The sequence below is a fragment of the Marmota flaviventris genome, chromosome 3, assembly GCF_047511675.1.
Source record: "Marmota flaviventris isolate mMarFla1 chromosome 3, mMarFla1.hap1, whole genome shotgun sequence".
Taxonomy (NCBI): domain Eukaryota; kingdom Metazoa; phylum Chordata; class Mammalia; order Rodentia; family Sciuridae; genus Marmota; species Marmota flaviventris.
The window spans coordinates 96,460,047-96,480,542 of record NC_092500.1 but is presented as its reverse complement, the minus strand read 5'-3'; the positions used below and the strand labels follow the sequence as shown (position 1 = coordinate 96,480,542).

The 20,496-nt window shown below is 41.4% G+C and overlaps 1 protein-coding gene across 1 annotated transcript in view; it reads left to right on the top strand.

Annotated features, from left to right (window-relative positions):
- Positions 1-20,496, top strand: part of Fam234b (family with sequence similarity 234 member B) — a 33,800-nt gene that overhangs the window by 8,016 nt on the left and 5,288 nt on the right. Inside the window, exons 2-10 of the mRNA XM_027955965.2 lie at positions 3,670-4,068; positions 6,090-6,188; positions 8,033-8,221; positions 9,296-9,426; positions 12,640-12,787; positions 13,137-13,278; positions 14,599-14,742; positions 15,378-15,459; positions 18,655-18,810. Coding sequence (XP_027811766.1) covers positions 3,670-4,068; positions 6,090-6,188; positions 8,033-8,221; positions 9,296-9,426; positions 12,640-12,787; positions 13,137-13,278; positions 14,599-14,742; positions 15,378-15,459; positions 18,655-18,810 — 1,490 coding nt within the window. The remainder of the gene's footprint in view (positions 1-3,669; positions 4,069-6,089; positions 6,189-8,032; positions 8,222-9,295; positions 9,427-12,639; positions 12,788-13,136; positions 13,279-14,598; positions 14,743-15,377; positions 15,460-18,654; positions 18,811-20,496) is intronic.

Sequence of the window (20,496 nt, the reverse complement as noted above, 5' to 3'; positions counted from 1 at the left end):
GGAGTTTCAGTTGTGTGGTGAGATGCCAAGAATTTAGATGTAGTAATTGAATTATAGTGTATTATTTGGCAGGATCCAGTTCTGTGGTTCTAGGGCTAGACCCTAGGCTGGATCCAGTTCTGGAAACCATATTTTAAAAAGCACTGACATATCACACTGTGTCCAGAGGAGGGTCACCAGGATGGTGAGGACATCTGAAACAATTCTTCTTCAAGAAATGGGTTGAGCTGGCCATGATGGTGCATGCCTGTATTCCCAGCTAGCCAGAGGACAACCTTTGCAATTTAGTGGGACCCTGTCTCAGAAGAAAAATATTAAAAGGGCCAAGGGTGTAGCTCAGGGGTTGAGCCCTTGCCTAGCATGTCTTAGGCCCTGGGTTCAATTCCCAGTACTGCAAAACAAAAACAAAAACAAAAACAAAAAATGGGTTGAAAGGGGTGGAGATGTTTAACCTGGAGGTAAAAAGGTCTGGGCAAGGGCAGTTGGGAGATATAATAGCAATAGTAACAAAATGAAAATAAAAGAAGCTAAAATTTATTGAGTATGACTATCAGCCAGATACTAAGACCCATCCAAATATTTATTATCTTATTTAATGTTCATAACAATCAAGTGAGGTAGGAATAATAATTATTCCATTTTATAAATAGGGAAATTGAAGCTCCATAAATTTAATAAATTTGAGGTCACAAAATTACTAAGAAAGTCACGATTTTTCTTATTATGAAGTCCTGAGTTCTTAGATTCTGAATTGTCTGTCTCTTCTGATTGACATCTGCACTTTTTTAAAATTAATTTCTTACAGACATGACAATAGTGGAATGCGCTACATTCATAATTATCCATTTACTGCACAGTTTTTTGTAAATCTGCATGTTTTTAAAAGGACTTATATGTGGAAATGGGGTCCCAGAAATTAAAACTAGGACAGATAATTGGTAGCTCCTCAGAAATAGAGTCTTAAATCAGTATAAAGAATTGTTTTCTAGATTGAAGGCCAGTGGATTACCCAGTATTGGTTACGTTCAGGCATGTACTGAGTTATTGTTTGGTGGGTGTTCGTGAGGAGTTGTAAGATTGGAATAGGGTTGGGGGTGGATTATGTGAACTTTAAAATGCCTTTCACTTCTGAGATTCAGGGATTCTATGTATGTTTTCCTGTCAGGTATACTTTTTTTTTTTTTTTAAACTGTTAAAAATACAGATACTATGAAATATACCATCTGAACCATTTTTAAGTTCAATATTAAGTATATATTCGTATTATTGTGCAACCAATTTATAGAACTTTTCTGTCTTGCAACACTGAAACTCTGTGTCCACTCAAAAACAATCCCCAGTTTCTTCCAGAAAACCACTATTCTGTTTTCTGGAATTTTGACTACTCTAGATACCGCATGTAAGTGGAGTCCCAGCATTCGTTTTTCTCATCTTGGCTCATTTCACTTAGCATAATGTCCTCAAGGTTCATCCATGTTGTTACAAGTATCAGCATTTTCTTCCCCTTTTTAAAGGTTAAATAATAATCCACGGCATGTATGTATGTGTGTACACATAACACCAGATTTCATTTATCATGTCAGGTGTATTTTAGTTAGAAACAAAACAAATGACCACTTTAAAAAGTATTAGAGTCAATATTATTGTAACAACTCATGTCTCTGCAAAACATTATAAATAGAGTTACCTGGGATGGATGAGGAATAGCATGTACTACTCATTTAAAAAAAATGAGATGCTTCATATAGTGGAAGTAAATATCACAGGAATCTATCCTGAACCTGTGCTGACTCTTTGGCCTGTCCTGGAAGGCTGAATAAGGTTTTGAATAAGGTTCCTAATAATTAGTTTATCTTCTTTTAATTGTAAAAATCAAATCCAATCCTTTTTGGATAAAATCAATAGCTATGAAAATAAAAGAGAAATTTCTGGTTATTAGGATGCCATTATGTTCAGTATTGTCTGTCTTTTTTTTTTTTTAATGTAAAAATACTTTGCAGAGTATTCATTTTCTTAGTCAAACATTTATTGTTTTCTGTATACCAAATACTAGACTTTACACTGAAAGTTTTTCTCTCCACATCTGGTCATAGAGAGAAAGTATTTTATTGCTTCATTTCATGTGTTGAGCAAACTGAAACATAATGTATGAAACGACATCACCAAGACCACAGGGACCCAGAGGCAGAGATTAGCATCAAGGATTCTTTCTCCCTGACATTAGTGGACTTATGTTTTCTCATTTATATTTCTTCTGAACAAAATATTTAATGGTAGAGTTTACATTACTAACAGCTTTCCAGGTTATTTCCCCCAAAGAAACTTTTTATTGATTATGGCATGAAATAAATGTATGAAATCATTCAGTTGTGGGCAATGAGGGCCAGGAGTAGGCTTGGGATATGTGCCAAGTCCTCCTGTAATTTCTGTCTCTCAGCTGCCTCAAGTCAACACAGATTCTAAATAAAAACAGGGAGCTTGCTGTGCAAACCAGCTTGCAGACCAGTCTTCTACTTCTACTTCCTGCCAGATTGCCACCTCTCCCAGGACACTTCTCAGAATGGCAGTTGTAGAGGTAAACACTGTTTACTGAAAGGGCATTCACATCACAGGGCAGTCCTGAGGAGTGAGCTCCAGTAACACATCTCCAGATGACATTTAATGTTCAGTTTTCTGAGTTGTCTCCATAGAGACAATTGGGAAGTCATGAATATTGGACTGTGAGAAGCGGCGTACAGAGAAGAAGCGTTCTTTCTGTTCTGTTACCAGGAAAGATGAAGACATCACAGATCTGAGAAAGCCTAAGTGAATAATGCATGTTGGGTTTATGGAAAGTGGCTATATGGGCCATGGTCTGGTCTTTTTTTATTAGCAAGATTCAAACAAATTTAGAAAACTTTTTATTGAACTAAAGATATTTGAAATTTGCCAATTTTTACAAATTTATTTTCTTTAAAAAATTTAATTTTTAATTAACATGTAGGGATTGTGCATATTAATGGTATATAGCATAAGATTTTACTACTTGCGTACAATGTGTAGTGATCAGATCAGGGTAATTGGCATATCTATCACCTCAAACTTTTATCATTCCTTTGTGTTGGGAGCATTCAAAATCCTCCCTACTTGCTTTTTGAAATGTCCAATTAATTGTTGTCAACTATAGCTACCTATTGTGCTATAGAGCATGAGAAGTCATCTCTCCTGTCCAGCTGAACCTCTGTACCCATCAGCCATCCTCTCTCCAGCCCTCCCTTCCCCTCACTCTTCCCAGGCTCAGGTGGCCACTGTTGTATTCCCTACTTTTTTTAGATCAACTTTTTAGTTTCACATGTAAGTGAAAACAAGTAGTATTTGTCTTCCTGTGCCTGACTTATTTCACTTAACATAATGTCCTCTAGTTTCATCATGTTGCTGAATCCTTTTCCATTTTCTTGACCTGATGAAGGCAGTAATTCTAGAGTACTATGCTTTTCTTCCCCCCTTACCTTGCCATCACCCCTTTGCTGGCATCTAATTTTACAGATCACCACCAGAATCCAAACTTGATGTAAATCTAGACTTGTGTACGTGTGTGTGTATTTTTTCCCAAGTGTTTACAGGTGTATATATTTGGTGAAGTTTCTCCTTCCTAGTTCTCTTTGACTCGCTGTACTTCTGTCTTTTCAGGGAAGAAGAGCCCAGACCTAGGGGAATACGATCCCCTTACTCAGGCCGACAGTGATGAGAGCGAAGATGATCTTGTGCTTAACTTGCAGCAGAAGAATGGGGGGGTCAAAAATGGGAAGAGTCCTCTGGGAGAAGCACCAGAGCCTGACTCAGATGCTGAGGTTGCAGGGGCTGCCAAGCCACATCTTTCGGAAGTCACCACAGAGGGGTACCCTTCGGAGCCTCTGGGGGGCCTGGAGCAGAAGGCGACCTCTTCCCTTGTGTCCTACATACGCACATCTGTCTTCCTGCTAACGTTGGTGATCTCAATGATCTTGGTGCTCCTCTGTGCTTTCCTGATCCCCTGTCCCCCCAGAGACCTGCACAGCACTTGGAGCCGCCACTTGGGCTCACAAGCAGGTAAGTTGTGGGGTTTTCAGCTTTAGTTTGTAACATTTCATCATATGTTGGATTACATTGAGTATTTTTCCAAATCTTAAAAACAAAATCTTAAAAAATTTGTGTCATGTAGCATTTTTCTCCTTGTGTGTGGAGATGGTTAGGAGGTTAAGATTTGAAATAAAACAATAGGTGGATTTCTACACCTCCAGACAGACACCTTTATTGTATTGGGTATTGGTCATAATTAGACACAGAGAGGACAGGGCATTGGTTTGCTGGACTCCTGCCTTGGAGCCAGCCCTGTGTATGGGGGGGTGGGATAGGGGTAGGAGGATGCAAAACTGTAGAAAGGGCTGTTTACAGAGAAAAGTAAAGCTCAAGACCTAGCTAGACAAGGCCCTGGTGCTCTTACAGGACTGGGGATTGTATCTCCACTGATCAGTCTTGTCTCCTGTGAATGGGTGCTGCTGTTCCCAGCCTTCCCATGTCATTTTGACCTAGAAATGCTTCATCTCTGCCACTTTTCTGATTCAATTTGAATTAGCTTTTGTTGGATTCTCTGTTCTCATCTTTTGTTCTCTAAAGGCAAATTTAATTTTCATATGTGGTATTTATACAATAAAGACTGATAACGAGTTTTTGGTGTATCCACTGCCCAGCTCCAGAAATAGAACATTTTTGAGACCTCTGCAGTCTCCCATGTGTTCCTCCTGGTCATGTCCCCCTCTGCCCACCACAAGGTTCTGCTCTCCTGAATTTTGTGTTGATTTTTTTTTCTTGACCTTTCTTTAAAGTTTTGTCACATGGACATGTACCCCTAAATGATATATTCATTAATTCTGCCTCTTTTTGAATTTTACATAAATGTAATTATGTCATCTTCTGTGATTTGCTTTTTTGTTCAACTTAATTTTATGAAAAAAGATTTTTAGTTAATCCATATTAATTTATGTGGCTGGAGTTTATTCATTTTTACTACTGTCTGGTTTTCCATGATATGAATATTCCATGATTTTTAAAATCCATTTTCCTGTTGATGAACATTTAAGTGGTTTCCAGTCTTTATTTATTTATTTTTTGAATAACGAATGCTGCTAAGAACCTTACAGTACCTGTCTCCTGATGCAATGTATAAGAACTTCTCTAGGCACAAACCTAGGAGTGAAATTGCTGGGTCATGGGGTGTGTGCATGTTCATTCTTAGTGGCTTATGTTAGATTATCTTCCAAAGTGGTTGTATCAATTTAGGCTTCCATTTACAGCATGAGTTCTTTCCAAATTTGGCGGGCCTCCTCTGACTCCACACTGTTGGGGGTGGGGCTCCTGTCTTGTCACTGCAGGGTGGGGATGAAATACAGGCTCCCCACTGGCCTCTGCTGATACCCTCTGGTGGGGAGGAAGGGGACAACTGCCTCACTAATGCTGGGTGGGGTAGAACTGTTGGCTTCCCTTGTGTGTGGAGGGCTTTGGTACTGCTAGGTGGAGGTGACAGTACTACTCCCACCTGGTCTGTTGTGCCATGATCCTGGTGGCAGGAGAGGGATGCTACCCTGGTGTCAGCTTGTGTAGGCTCCCCAGTCAGCCTTTGTTGTATGTGCTGCTTGGTTGGATTAGAGCTTTCCTGCCGTGCTAGGCTGCACCTTTCCTGGGCTTTTGGCCAGGGAAGTCAGCTTTTCTTGGGGCTTCTTTGTACTTTGGGCATTTCTGGGTTACTGATGACTTTTGCAGCACCCTGTCTGGTATATATGAGGCCAGGAAAACCCAGAGGACTCATCACGTTTTCACTCTGTGGGTCTTGCAGTCTCTAGCCCATCTGCCTAATCTCTCCACCTTTCTGGGTGTTCTTATGTTTGTTTTGTGCATAATGCCCAGGGCTTTGAGATAGACTTTTTGGGGTGGGGCTGGGGAGTAGGAGAGGCATGTCTACACCATCTAGTCTGGGAACTGGAAGTGTGCTTGGTTTCTGTGGACGTGCTGGCAGCAGAGAACTGGTTTGTGGCAACATTCTCAGGACCTCTTTGTTTTTATGTGCACATCAGGTGGGGACCTGTCTCCACTGGAATTGGCTGATGTGAATGGAGATGGCCTGCGGGATGTGCTTCTCTCCTTTGTAACATCAAGGAATGGGAGTGCAGCAGGTAAGAGATGTGGTTTTCCAAGCTGCCTCAGGGTTGCTGTCAGCCAGCAAAAAAGCAGCAGCTGTCTCCAAGGGGCACTGCAGAAGGGGATCTGTAGGGAAGAGAAAGCTACCACGGATCTGTCATACATGATAAGCCGAGTCAGTAGTTCCCCATGTAAATGAAGTTCAGTTCCAGAAATCAGAGAGAGTTACAGATGTAAGGAGCTATTCATTGTCATCCAGGTCAGTGAAGAAACTAATGCAGAGAGGAAGTGACTTGTCCAGACACCTGCAGTGACACTGTTAGTACTTAGGTTTCTCTCAGTTTCCTCCCAGTGAGTTTTCCATTGTCTCTTTTTTTATAGGGAGAGGGGTACCTAGGGGAGACTGAGGCTGAGGCTGACCTTGAACTTGTGATTCTCCTGCCTCGGCCTGCCTCACCCTTTTGTGAATGAGGAAACTGAGATACAGTGAACTTACGGAACTTAGCCAAAGTCCAACAGCTGGTAAATGGCAGAGATGGAATTCAGATCCAAGAGTCAGACTCTGGAGTTCATATCCTCAACCCTCACGTCGAGCACTTGTGCCCAACTCTGTGCCACTGACAGGGAGGAATTGAGTTTTTATTTGTTGGTTCACTTGTTTATTCATTCATGCAATGGTATTGGATGCTGATGGTGTGGGGCACATGCTGTGCACCCTCTCCAGAGCTGTGTTGGTTAGAACTAAACAAGAGGAGCCCAGTCTGTGCTTCAGGGAACCACGATTCTATGGGGAACGGGTAACTCATCATCACCCAGAAAAACAAACGAACAAACAAAAAACCAGTCATTGAATGGATATGGAGTCTGTCGGGCCCTTACCTAGGAAGAACAGCACAGGATATTAACCATAGCATCTGAGGATCTCAGAAATCTAGAACTGACACATGTCACCTCTGTTTGTCCTGTGTATCTGTTTCTGACAACGAGATCTGAAACAGCAAGCCACAGTTTGTCATTTGTTTTTAGGTCACATGTTTGATTAGTAATACTGAAGAATAGGTAGAATGAAGCTCAAAACTTAGCTTTCTTTATCTTAGTTGTTGCTGTAAGTGGAAAGTGTGTGAATGAGCCAAGCTGTCCCTGTTCTGAAAGTGAAAGTACAACTGGCAAGAGGGTCATTGTTCTGCTGTTCATTAAGTTACATAATGGCTTATTTACTAGTGAGGGGAGCTGCTCTAGTTCCCTGCCGGCTATCCTAGGACCTAGGTATTGACTCTTCCCATGTATTATTCTCTCCTGCCCAAGACCAGATCAGCTGCTTCATGGAAACATTCTTTTTCTGCTCTCAGGGAGCATTTGCTACTGATGATTAGGATTCAAGTATTTTTCCTCCTACTTTTCATGTATCCTAGATCAGCCTCACATTTCTGAACATATACCTTCTCTTTTCTTCCTGTTTTTTTTTTGGTTCTCAAGAACCATCTTTCCATATTCTGTATTTTGCTTCTGTCTTTTGTTCAGCAAACAATTGGTTGCTATGTGTACCAGGAATTTTGCAAGGTGCTGAGGATATATAAACAGTCCTTGTCCTTAAGGATGTCACTATTTAGTGGTGGCCAAGGTAGCAGATAGATAAATGGATATGTTGGCAAAGCCGAAAAAGTGGACATGCAGGGAGGCAGCACAGAGGAGGCCAGTGTCTTATGAGCAGAGAGGACAGGTACTCTGAGGGTACTGTGTAGTCAGGGAGGGAGCTGAACACACTAGTATGAGCTTCTGCCTTAGCACCCTTCACTTTTGGTGTTCAGGCCTCCTGCTCATCTCTACCTCTTATCTCTTCTGCCTCCTTTCCTTTCTTATCACCCTTGTGTGCTTTTAGGTAGCTCCAGGTCAACTGCTAATCTCGTGTGCCTTTCGGGAATGAATGGCAGCACACTGTGGTCCAGTCCCCTCCCAGAAGAGGCCCAAGATATCACATGTTTGGATCTCATGCCAGGAAGTGTGGCTGAAATCATCTGCCTTGTGACAGGGACACGCAAGATGCTCAGTGCATTCAATGCAACATCAGGTAAAGATCGTTTGCCCCCAAAGTCTTTGCTCCAGTGAGCCATGATTTTGTGTTAGAACAATCTGGTAGAGAAGGGACTTTTTTACCCTGACAGAGTGGAAAGTTTGATTTGCTGTTCTGGAAGTGGTTATTAAGGGAATAAGATAAGAAGTCTGGGCAGGTTCAGTAAATAGATCCATGTTTCAACCCGTTTGGGGTAAGATGGGGTAAACCCAGTTACCTAGACAGAAACTGCCCCGAGGCCTCTGGTTTGTAAATAGTCTCCCTGCTCAATGGTTGTCTTTGTAAAAAGACAAATGAGGTGGTCCCTTCCTGTTTGATACACATAGGGTCCATGTGTAAACTTGGGTGTTAACTACTTAACAATATTGCGATGAAGAAATGAAAGCTTATTGAAACATGTTCATTCGATATTTTAGCTTCTTGTTGCTTTTAGACACCCAAGACAAAAGAAAGAAAAAGAGTCAAAATGTAATGAAGGCTCCTTTCAGAGTCATAAGCTACTGCTAGAATGCTTTCTGTCTCTGGGGGTTACATACTCATCCTCCCCAGGTTTAGAGATTGGGGTTTTTTTTTTTTTTTTTTTTTTAGAGATTGGGGTTTTATAGAGGGGTGCTTCTGATTGAAACAACAAACAAACAAACAAAAAAAGAATACAGTTAGCTCTAGAACTGAAGTTTTCTTGACTACCTCCTGCCATATCCCTGATGCTTACTTATGTGACCCTGTGGGAAAAGGCACCAGAGTGGGTCTTCTGGTTGGCGCCCTTGGCTGGCTTCGGGTGGTATTATAATACCCTCTATCGGTTTCATTCTCCACCCCAGTGGAGCCAGCTCACCCTTTCTGGAGAGACTATAGTACCTCCATTTGATCTCAAAAGTCTTGGTGTGAAGTTGTTAGATGGATGTGGATTTCAGATCACATCTCCTGACCCCTTTGTCCCCAGTAAGATAAAAGCAAAAGGGAAAAAGTAAGGTGTCACTGTCTATTGTTGAGCCCTGGGAGTGTCCCTTTTCTGGCCTGGAAAGAAGGCAGAAAGTTGTACTAGTGATCAGCCTATTTGTCCTTCCCTAGGAAAAGCCATCTGGACTTTAAACCCAAATTACCTGTCCAACGGTACCTTGGCTGCCCCGGTGGTGTTGCTGCCAGACTTGGATGAGGACCATGTCAGAGATCTAGTGGTTCTGGCCATTGGGGAAACGCAGGTATGCTCTCTATTAATTTTGTTTGTTTTTTTACTTCAATTTTAGTTGTCTCAGTTTCTAATGTTGTTATTATAAATACTGCTTGAAACTTTCTTTTTATAAGGGCTTAGGTTTAAATAAATTCTCTTGGTGAGGTTAAGTGCACAAATGAGCATTATGAACCCATTTTTCCCAGCAGTTTCATTATGATTCCATGGACTGAGGTGTAGTTGAGCTTTGAAGCCAGCAGTCTGTGTGTAAATTCCTTCTCTACCACTCTGTAGCTTTATGGTCTTGGGCAAGTCAAAGAACCTATCCATGTTCTGGATTCTTTTGTAAAAATGGCAGTGCTGTATCTACTCATAAGATTGTTACGAAAAATAGAACTAACATATATAAAGTGCCTAGGAGAGTGCTTATTGTTACCATGTAAAGGTATTGTTAGTTTTACCATATTTACTATACACATTTTTAAACTTTATTTCAACTACAAAACAGGAGAGACTGATAGAAAATTTATTAAATAGATACATAGAAAAAAATCTTAAGTCAAATGATAAAATCAGTGATCTAATGAAGAAGAATTATAGCCTATGCTGTGACAAGATAGTTTAATTCTATAATAGTGACCTCTAAATTATAGATGTATCAATTATGGAGCTAGTTATTCTGTAAACAGATAAAGTAATAGTGTTTTTCCCAAATCACAGGAAAAACTAAATTACTGAATAAAATCAGCTCAACTTCAAGTTTTATTCCTGAAGCACTTCTTAGAGCTTTTTTTCAGTTTCTCTAACACTTTCTCAGACTTTCTAGTATGAGACTGTCAAGGAAATGCTTATGAACAAAAGAACAAATGGCAATGAATATTTGTGAGAAAATGTGGATGCAGACAAGTTTGCCTCATTTGATTGCTTATTTTAATTTTAAACTAAAGGACCTTGTGAGTACTTTCTGTTGGTTTTCTTCAATGGGCAGTTTGGTCTCCAAGTGGACCTGAACCAAGAATTCAGGAATTATTCACATAATCATTATGAATAAAGAAACTGTGGTCTCGGGAAAATTTTAATTATTACCTCTAGCCAGAAGTGATTTTCTAAAGATCCAAAGGGGGAGAAATCTGGGGAGTTTCATTCTAATGGAATTCAGTGCAGAACAAGGCCCTGAGCATGTTTATAAGCAGAACAAATTCAGAGATCTTGTTCTTAGTATCCCATCTGCCTCTTATAGCTGTGGTGGCCAAGGGATAGTGGTTCAAGCCATTAGGGGACCCTCCATTAGAGGAGTCAGCTTTTCATCTGCTCTTACTCTGCCTTTTTAAAAATTATTACTTTGTCTCTATTTAGTGTATTGCTCAACTTTCCTCACAAAATTTATTCATTTGCACAATAGTGTACAGATATGGAATATGTTATGCTTGAAAAGTGACAGTTCCAGAAAATTCTTGGAGAAGTGATTGATTTAGAGCAGCAGCTTCATTTTTATTCTAATCTCTTTGCCCTCTTTACCAGCAACAGAGAAAGTGGGAGCCATGTAAGCCATAGACACGGAAGGAACTGTTTTCATAAGAATGGAAACATATTAGGTCAGTGCCCTAGTGATTGTATCCTTAGGTCTCAGGTTAGTGTAAACTGAGTTTGGGAGAACTGGATCTGGCTTGGGATTAGGAAATGGATCTAGACTAGAAAGTTAGGAGGAGGGACTTTAGAAGCCAAGCAGTTACTGCTCTCACACCATGCTGTGATATCTGGGTCTGATTCCAGACACACTGGCACCTGTGCTCTTCTTGCACACTCAGGTGATGGGAAGAGCACTAATTTGTGGGTGGTCCATTTCATTGTTAGTTAGCTCTAGAAATTGTCCAATTAGTGAGAAATGTGCTTTCTCATATCTTCCATTCATTGTTCTAGCTTCAGCTCAGTAGAGCTACTCTGAATGAGTCTAATCCCTGAGTTCAGTTAGCTTGGTCTCTCTAAGCTTGCTGCTCTCAGGCCAAATATCTTAGGTTTTTTTTTTTTTTGTGGTGCTGGGGATTGAACCCAGGGCCTTGTGCATGTGAGGCAAGCACTCTACTAACTGAGCTATAGCCCCGTCCCAAATATCTTAGTTTCTTATATTGTTCCCCCAGTTGCTGGAAGTCCCAGCCTCTCTTTTTCTTGATTTCTTTCCCTTTGCACTTCACAGATTATCTCTTTTAAATGTGGTACCCATATCTGCAAATGGTATTTTATTCTTAGTTTAATGAATTATACCATCCTGAGGAAACTTTTTAAATTAAGACTCTATATCTAGTTTTGCAGTCAAAGATTACAATAACCTAAGATTTGCTCTTTGTTTTTATTCCCAGTGAAGCACCCATATCTTTTAAGTAATCGTTAGTTAATAGACCAGTATTTTTTCTAACAGATTTTGACTCATCTTCTAGCCTAAGACTTTTTTGAATTTGGAGTTTGTCGTATAGCATATTAGCTATTCCTCTCAGCTTTGTGATAAACTTGAATTCTATTTAAATTTTTGATAAAAAAAATGTCTAAAAGGAATGAGGCAATAGCAGAGTGTTATGACATTCTAAAAACCCTCTAGAGATAAGGTTGATAAACTATGCCCTGCAGGCCAAATTTGGCCCTCTGCTTATTTTCATGAATAAAGTTTATTGGAACACAGCCACACCCATTTATTTATGTGTTTTCTATGGTTGTTTTTATGCTAGATCCAAATAGGAGGGTTGTTGCTATGGAGACCATGTGGTTAGCAAAGCCTAAAATATTTACTACCTGACCTTTCACAGGAAAGGTTTGCCTGTCTCTGAGAGTGAAGTTGACAGTGGTCAGACATCTGATGTTGTGATGGGAAAGCTCTGCCTATAGTGGTTCTAGGTGGGGCTGAATATTACTGAGGGCTTCAGGGTATAGGAGTAAAGACATGAGGTTAGCCAATCCTGTATTCAACTCTAGGCTAGAATTGTGTGTCTCTGAAGACTGGGCAGTCAGCAACACTTGTGCTTCAGAGAAATTGTCTGATGCAAAGGTGCCCTTTGCATGTACTAATCAGGGGATAGGCTGTTCACTCATTTCTTACTTTCAGGGAAATTACCAAAGCAGCCTTGGCCTGTGGTTTCTAGCTTTGGGAATTTTGAGCCCTTGGCTGAACAGGAGGCAGTGACTGTCAGGAGAGGCTGTTTGATTAGGAAATGAAGGGCTTCTATTGACTCGACCCCTTCTTTCACTTCTTCAGCCAGATCTATGCTTTCTGCTGGTGTCTGGCCGGACGGGGAATCCAATAGGCCGACCCGTGAAGTACAACATTGTGGGAGTAGGGAATCTGATTGGTCCTCAGGTTTACGTCACTGCAAATGGAGCTGTCTACATCCTGTTTGGCTTTGGTAAGGAGCAAGGCTGATTTTCACTACTGTTCCCCTCTGGTATATGTAACCAGGCCTTCCTTGGGAGGTGGAAGCTCAGGGATTGCAGAGCCAGCTCTTTCATTGCCTCCCCTGCAGGGCACTCTCCCCTCAATAGATTGTGAGCCCTGCTTTCCCTTGCTGCCTTCTCTAGAGAGAAGACTCTGTCCAGCATTTGCTTAATCACTTCCACACCCATTCCACGTGGGACCAGGTTGAGCAGGGTCTCGTAGACCTATCTAATTGGCTCTGGGTCTCTTGCTCAGATCCCCCACCCTGGGATAGTCCTGTTAAATTCAATTCTCAGTGTTGGTTCTTCCTGTGGTGCTAGGAAATATACAAGCTGTCGCCCTGCGGGACATTTTTGTTCAGGCCCAAAATCGAGACAGCTCACCACCTTCTCTGCAGATAGAAGAGCCAGAATGGGAGAAAAGAAGATCCATCAACTTGTCTGAGCTCATTGACGTGTACAGGTAGGGCAGACCTTGAACTTGGGTAGTTCGAGGTCTCCTGAGAACTCATGTGCTGTGGAATCTCTAAATTTGGTTGGGCTGGTGAATGTGTGGGCAGAGATTAGGGGAAACAGTGCCAGGCTTAATATACCATCTTCTGATGTGGTGAATTTTCTCCTCTTGATCACATAATGTATTAGTATCTATGTGTTTGTGCCCATGATGTATGATCACTTCACACATAGGTTGCAAGAAAGGATATTTGGTTGAGTCAGAGTAGTGATGGGGAGATAGATTTACTTGAAATAACTCTTCATAAAGCTGTGCATAACTATCTGGCCTACTCTGTCCCATATTTTTCTTTTAGTTGAAGAATCATTTCAATAGAAGCAAGGATAGCGTCCATGAAATCTTACTTTTAAATTTTTATCTGTTTCTTAACTAAAAGCATGTAGTTGTCATATGCAGTGAATTTGTACCCATCTAGCCCTCTGTTGGGGTAATAATTGTTTTGTTCTTTTCTACCAGAAGTTGCAAATCATTTTCTAGCATTTTTTGAGGGGCAGTATCATATTGTTTCAGTGAATTTGACAGGAATTAAACAGACTGGCCCAGTGGTATAGAGAAAGGAAGAATATGATGAAGTGCAAGCCAGGAGTTGCTGTCCAACCTCACTGACAATTTCAGGCCTCCTGTCCTGCTCTCCATCTGTCTTCTCTGCCATTATACTTGGCTCTTTTCCTCTCCCTGAGTTTCCAATGTGAGAGACATGGCACAATAGCACTTTTCCTGTGAGTTTGTTTTGGACTTACATGGAATTCTCTAGAGAACCTTGGTTTCTAAGGATCAAGAAAGTAAGATTAAATGGGAATGATAAAGCACCCCATGGTTGGAAATGGATGCAAGAGCACAGCTGTCTGTCTGTATCCATGGAGTCCACATTTGTTATTCAACCAGCTGAAGATTGGAAATCTCAGGGAAAATTTTTTATCTGTATTGAATATGTCCACTCATTTTTTCCTTGTCTTTATTCCCTCAACGATAGAGTATAACAACTATTTACATGGCATTTACATGACACTAGGTTTCATCAGTAATCTAGTGAGATTTTAGAGTCTGCAGGAGGATGTAAACTGTGTGTAGGTACTATACTATTTTATATAAGGACTTGAGTAACTGTGGATTTTGGTATTTGCAGGGGACCTGGCACCAATCCCCCATGATTGCCCAGGGACAACTTTATATGCAAGCACACATAGAGTGAGAGAAAAAGCTAAAATAAATGGTTTCAGGAATCTCATTCACTCCAGAGGCTAACTGTTGGGGTCTTGTTTAATCCAGTGATGGTGTTGAACTACTCCAGATGGTAAAAGCGCCAGATTCCAACTGCAGCAATCTCCTGGTTACAACCAGACAAGGCCTGGTCTTGCTTCGGGGACAAAACCTTACACCCTACTGGACACTGAGCCTTCAAGGCCTACGCAGGTTCGTAGACTGCTCCTGTTTGCTGGTTTGATCTACTGTCTTTATTTATTTGTTTATTTTTATGTGGTACTAAGGATTGAACTGAGTACCTCACACATGCTAGGCAAGTGCTCTGCGACTGAGCTATAGCCCCAGTCTCTCTTTTCTTTTTATTTTACTTACTTGCTTGGTTTCTGTACTGGGAATTGAATCCAAGGGTGCCCTACCATCAAGTTACATCACTAGTCCTTTATATTTGTTTCTTTTTTTAAAATTTCAATACAGCATCTTCCTGAAGTTCCTGAATCCGGCCTCAAACTTGAGAACCTCTTGGCTCAGCTTCCTGAGTAGCTAGAATTATAGCTGTGTGTCCCATGTTCAGCTGTTTTTTTAAAAAAGTTATTTTGTTTTATTTTGAGATAGGGTCTTGCTAAGTTGTTCAGGCTGCTTTTGAACTTGTGATTCTTCTGCCTCAGTAATGTAGCTGGGATTATAGGCACGGGCGACCATGTTCAGCTTCACTTTCAAAGTACATGAAACAATTTAAAAATTTACCTAGAACATTTACTTGATATCTGGCATTTGCAAGAGAAAGAAGGGAAGGGGTTCCTTGTTTTCTTATTCACTATTGATTTCTTCCTTGTCCTTATTTGCAGCCAGCCTACTCCTGGGTATTTCACTGATGATCAAACATTAGACTTCCTTCTGCAGATACAGGATGGACTTGGGATGAAAAAGGTAAAACGCTGGGACTCAAATCCATCAAAACTTACATAAAGTATATGCTTTGTGCCATCTCTGTGCTAGACTTAATTAAGAATCTAAAAATAGTCTCATCCTTGAAAGAACTCCAAAGTCTAACTGAATGGGTAAAATGAGAACTCAAAATTCACTGCTAAGACATAAAGCACTGAAAGTATTTCTGGCTAATTTCATTCCTGTACAGAAGTTCCTGCTAGATCCTTAACTTACAGTTAGGCAGGAGGAACCTTCTGAAATCTCTTGATAGGGTAAAGGCAGCTATTAAAAGAATGGAATGGAACCAACCTAGATGCCCTTCAACAGATGAATAGATAAAGAAAATGTGGTGTGTGTATACACACACACACACACACACACAGTGGAATATTACTCAGCTTTAAAGAAGAATGAAATTATGGCATTTGTAGGTAAATGAATGGAGCTGGAGAATATCATGTTAAATGAAATAAGCCAAACCCAAAAAAACCAAAGGCTGAATGTTTTCTCTGATAAGCGGATGTTGATCCATAATGGGAGGTGGGCATAGTAGGAAAGAATGAAGGAACTTTGGATTGGGCAGAGGGGAGTGAAGAGACGGGAAGGGGTGTGAGAGTGGGAAGGATGGTGGAATGAGAGGGACATTATTACCCTATATACATGTATAATTACACTACAGGTGTGACTCTGCACCATTTACAGCAGGAGGACTGAGAAGTTGTGCTCCATATGTGTACAATGTGTCAAAACGTATTCTGTCATGTATAACTAATTAGAACAAACTAAAAAAATAAAAAATAAAGGAATGTGATACTTCAGAGCAAGTATGTTTCAGAGAAGGCAGGGTATCTGTGGCAGCTGGGTTTTTAGTGGAAAACTTTATATAAAAGATGGAAATATGATTAGAGACTTTAAAATTGAATTTATGTGGATGGGACAGCAGGCTAGGTCAGGAACACCAAGACCAGGGGCCCAGAGACAGAAATGGTATGGCATGTTCCAGGGACACAGAATAGATCTTTCTGATTTTTGGGGAGGCTGCATGTTATGTGGATTTAATGTTTGGCTGGACCATTGTCATTTCTTTAATATTACAGGCAGAATTGTAGAATTTTAAAAATTCATTTTTTATAATTGGCTTAGAAAAATACATATCTATATGTTGCACAATGTTCCCTGAGAGAAAATAATTGAGCAAACACTGACTCATCCCCTCTAGGGTGTGTCAAGTTCTGTGTTAGATGTTAGAGATGTAAAACGAATGAAGACAGGGCTGCTTCTCTTGGGGCACCTAGGCCACCTAGGCTAGAAAGTGCTGTTAGGGGTGTTTGCACATGATTCCCACAGCACCCAGGAGCAGGCGGGGTACAGGAGAGCTAGAGGGCCAGGGAGTCGAGATGCTGCATGTCAGTCAGGGGTTGCATGTGCAGAATCATGGCAGTGGAGCAAGGTTTGCTGAGCGAGAGAAGGATGCCTGAGCACATTTCTGTGGGAGAGATCAGAGTGACTCAGCTTGAGTGGGCCCTGAAGGCAGGCTGCGGGATGTGGGTGGGGTATGGATGCCACAGAGTTATTTGGTCACAGGCAGAGGACAGATGTGAAGGTAGAAGGGAGAGTCTTCCAGCAGTGAGAAAGTGAAGTCTGATTGTACTCTGAAAGAATTTCAAATAGATTTGGCTTATTTTATTGACGTTCCCAGGAGGATTAAGGGAGAAGGTTGTTCATGCACTGAGATACGGAAGATTTCAGGCCTGGGTTTTAATCCTGGCTCCACTACTTACTGGTGATGTTGGGCAAATTACATAATTTCACCTCACTGTTTGCGTCTGTAAACAGGAGCAGTAAGTAATATTGCCTGCCTTCAGGGGGTTGTCATGGCAGTTGAATACGATACTGCAGGTGTGTGACTGGATACAGTTTTCAGTGTGGTGCTTCTAGGCTTCTTTTCTCCCCACAACTACAAAAGGGAATCTCTACTGCTTGTCTGTTTCTCCTCTCTGCTGCCCAGCGGTCTCTAGGAGTAGGGCAAGTGACTGTCCCGAAAGGGCTGGGTCTTCCACTTACTGAAGAGCAGAGACATGGAGGAGAGGGAGTAAGAACACTGGATGGGAGATGGTGGGGGAATTTCTTGGGGATTTGGGCAAATGACAGGTTCTAGATCTATGAAGTTTGAGGTTTTGGGGGTTAAAGGAGGTATAAGTGCTGCTGGGGATTATGAATTTGACTTATTAGCCTTTGAGAAATGCAGATGTGGAAATACCTCTTGGTTTGTTTATGCCTGTTAAGTCTGTGCTCCTTTAAATTTGAGACTATCCTAGGGCTCAAGTACACATGCCATGACTCAGTAGGGTTAAAGTCATAAAGCTCGTAATGCAGTGCCTGGTATTCACTTAGTTGCTTCCTGTGGTTATGGGAGGGAAAGAACAGCAATGCGGCCTGCTGTTGGCATCTAGTTTCAATATTATTATGGTAGAATGGCTTTGCTGAGACTGTCTTAAACGTGGGACAATCCCAGTGACTCTCTGTTTCTGAGAATCCTGTCCTCACCTGTAAAATGAGGTGGACTTGATGATTTATAATATCCTCTTGAAAAGAACTATAAAGTTCCTTAAGCTCTATTAAAAGGGAACAAGAACTACAGAAATTTGGATACTGGTCCCTCCTCATCCCATTATTTGAACTCTGTTCTCTGAACTCCCGGTTTGCTTACCTCTCAGAAGCTCAACCTCTGAATGCAGTTGGCTCTCCCCATATCTTTGGGTTCTACATTGGGATATTCAGCCAACTGTGGATTAAAAAATATTTGGAAGAAAACATGTGGGTGCACTGAACACTTAGACTATTTTTTTTTCTTCTCACTAGTCCCTAAACAAATAATATAGCAACTATTTCCATGGCATTTACATTGTGTAGGGTATTAAAAGTAACCTAGAGATGATTTGAAGTATAGAGGAGGATGAGCATAGGTTACATGCAGAATCTACACTATTCTGTGTAAGGTGCTTGAACATCCACTGATTTGGGTATTCATGGTGGAGAGGGATCCTGGAGCCAATTCCCCACCAACACGGAGGAAGGCCTGATGGGTATTATTTGAATATTTGTGGTGTTTGCCTTGTTTCTGTTTGGTATGCTTTCTTGGCCTGCTGATTTTCCAAGGACTGGCTGTCTTCACTCTTATTTTCTCTCTTGCAGATGATGGTGATAGATGGTGACTCTGGCTCCATCGCTTGGAGTTACAGTGCTCCATGTCACATGAAAGATGCACCGACCACCTCAGCAGTGACTTCAGACCAGAAGTCCGTCTTCCTCTTCTGGGCTGAAGGGCTGTCACCTGCCTCTCCCAATTCTGTGAGTGAGCCTGGGGGAGGGGTCCCTTTTCACTTTGTCACATGGCAGCTGATCTGTAGGGCTGACTGGGATCTCAAGGTGTTATCCAAGTGGTCACCTTCCTAGGGTTAGGGGTAGAAACAAGTCATGTTCTCCTGAGCCATGCTTCCTGCCTTTGCATTTCGGTCAAGAATGTGAATACTGACCAGGGCCCATAACTGCTCGCTGCCCACAATGAGAGGCTGGGGAAAGAATAGAAAGTCCTTTCAAGATTCCAGGTCCAAACTCATATATGCCACAGTGGCTGAAGAGGAGACATCATTATGACTGATCTGGAGTGGGCAGAGTGAGTTTCACATGGGAGTCAGGTTGGGATGGTCTTTGAGGTGAGTGAACTGAGGCTGCAGATGGGCATATGAAAGAGGCTGAGTAATTGGAGAGGGCCACTGAGTAGGCAAAAGCTGAGAGGTCATTTGGAGAAGTATTGGGACAGAAAGTCTAACACCTAGTAGACAGATTTTATAAAGCCTTACTTGTTATACTGCAGTATTTTAGTGGGGTTGATGAGGCCGAGTGCCACCTAGAATAGGTGCCTAGGCATCTTAAGTAAGCCCGCCCTGACATCTCAACTTAGCACTTACTGTGCTAAGAGAACGCAGGCCCTGCGCTCTCTGTGGGGGATCTAAGGATAATGGGAAGCAGCCCTGACCCTCTGCAGGAAGCAGATGGTTCAGGGATGAGTGGGAGCTTGATGGACACAGAGTCCTGAATTCATCAACCATGTGTTCTCTTGATAAGCTACTTAACTTTTCTGAGCCCATTAATGAAGATGCTAATATATTTTCTCATTTTGAGGATCAGATTTACTTAAAATTTAGATTACAGTGTTAGCTCTGTCATGCCCTAACATGTGACCACTGGAAGTTCACCTAACCACCCGAGCCACATCTCCAGTGCTTTTTATTTTTATTTTGAGATAGGATCTCACTAAGTTGCTTAGGGCCTCACTAAGTTGCTAAGGCTAGCTTTGAACTTGTGATCCTTCTGCCTCAGTCTCCCAAGTTTGGAGTTACTGCCATGCCCAGCTCACCTAACATTTTGATTTCCTAGTTTCCTACTAGACAAAGGCATGTTACAAATGCTCCAGTGGAGGTACAAATAAGTGTAGATGGGTATATAAAAGAAGGGAGATAGTAATTTTGTTTGGGGTGATAGAGGGACCTTTCATGAAAAGGTGGCATTTATGTTGGGTACCTGGGGTGGGAAGTATTCTGATGTATGGATTTGGGGTGCAGAGAGTAGTTAGTTGAGCAGGGAAATAATAAGATTGGTAGTCGTTAGGTAGAGCCAAGGGAAGCATGTATTTAGAATCATTTTGAGACATTTTTTTTTTAGTACCAGGATTGAACCCTGGTTCAAAGGCACTTGATCATTGAGCCATATTCCCAGCCATTTTTTATTTTTTTGTTTTGAGATAGGTTCTCACTAAGTTTCTTAGTGCCTCCCTAACTTCTTGAGGCTGGTTTTGAACCTGCAATCCTCCTGCTTCAGCCTCCTGAGCTGCTGGGATTATAGGCATGCACCACCATGCCTGGCTTTATTGAATTATGGGGTGGGCAGTAAATAATTGCAGTTGAAGTCTCGAAAAGGTAGATTTTTGGTTAAATAGTGCTAGACTTTAGTTTTCAAGCTAAGAAATTTGGGTGT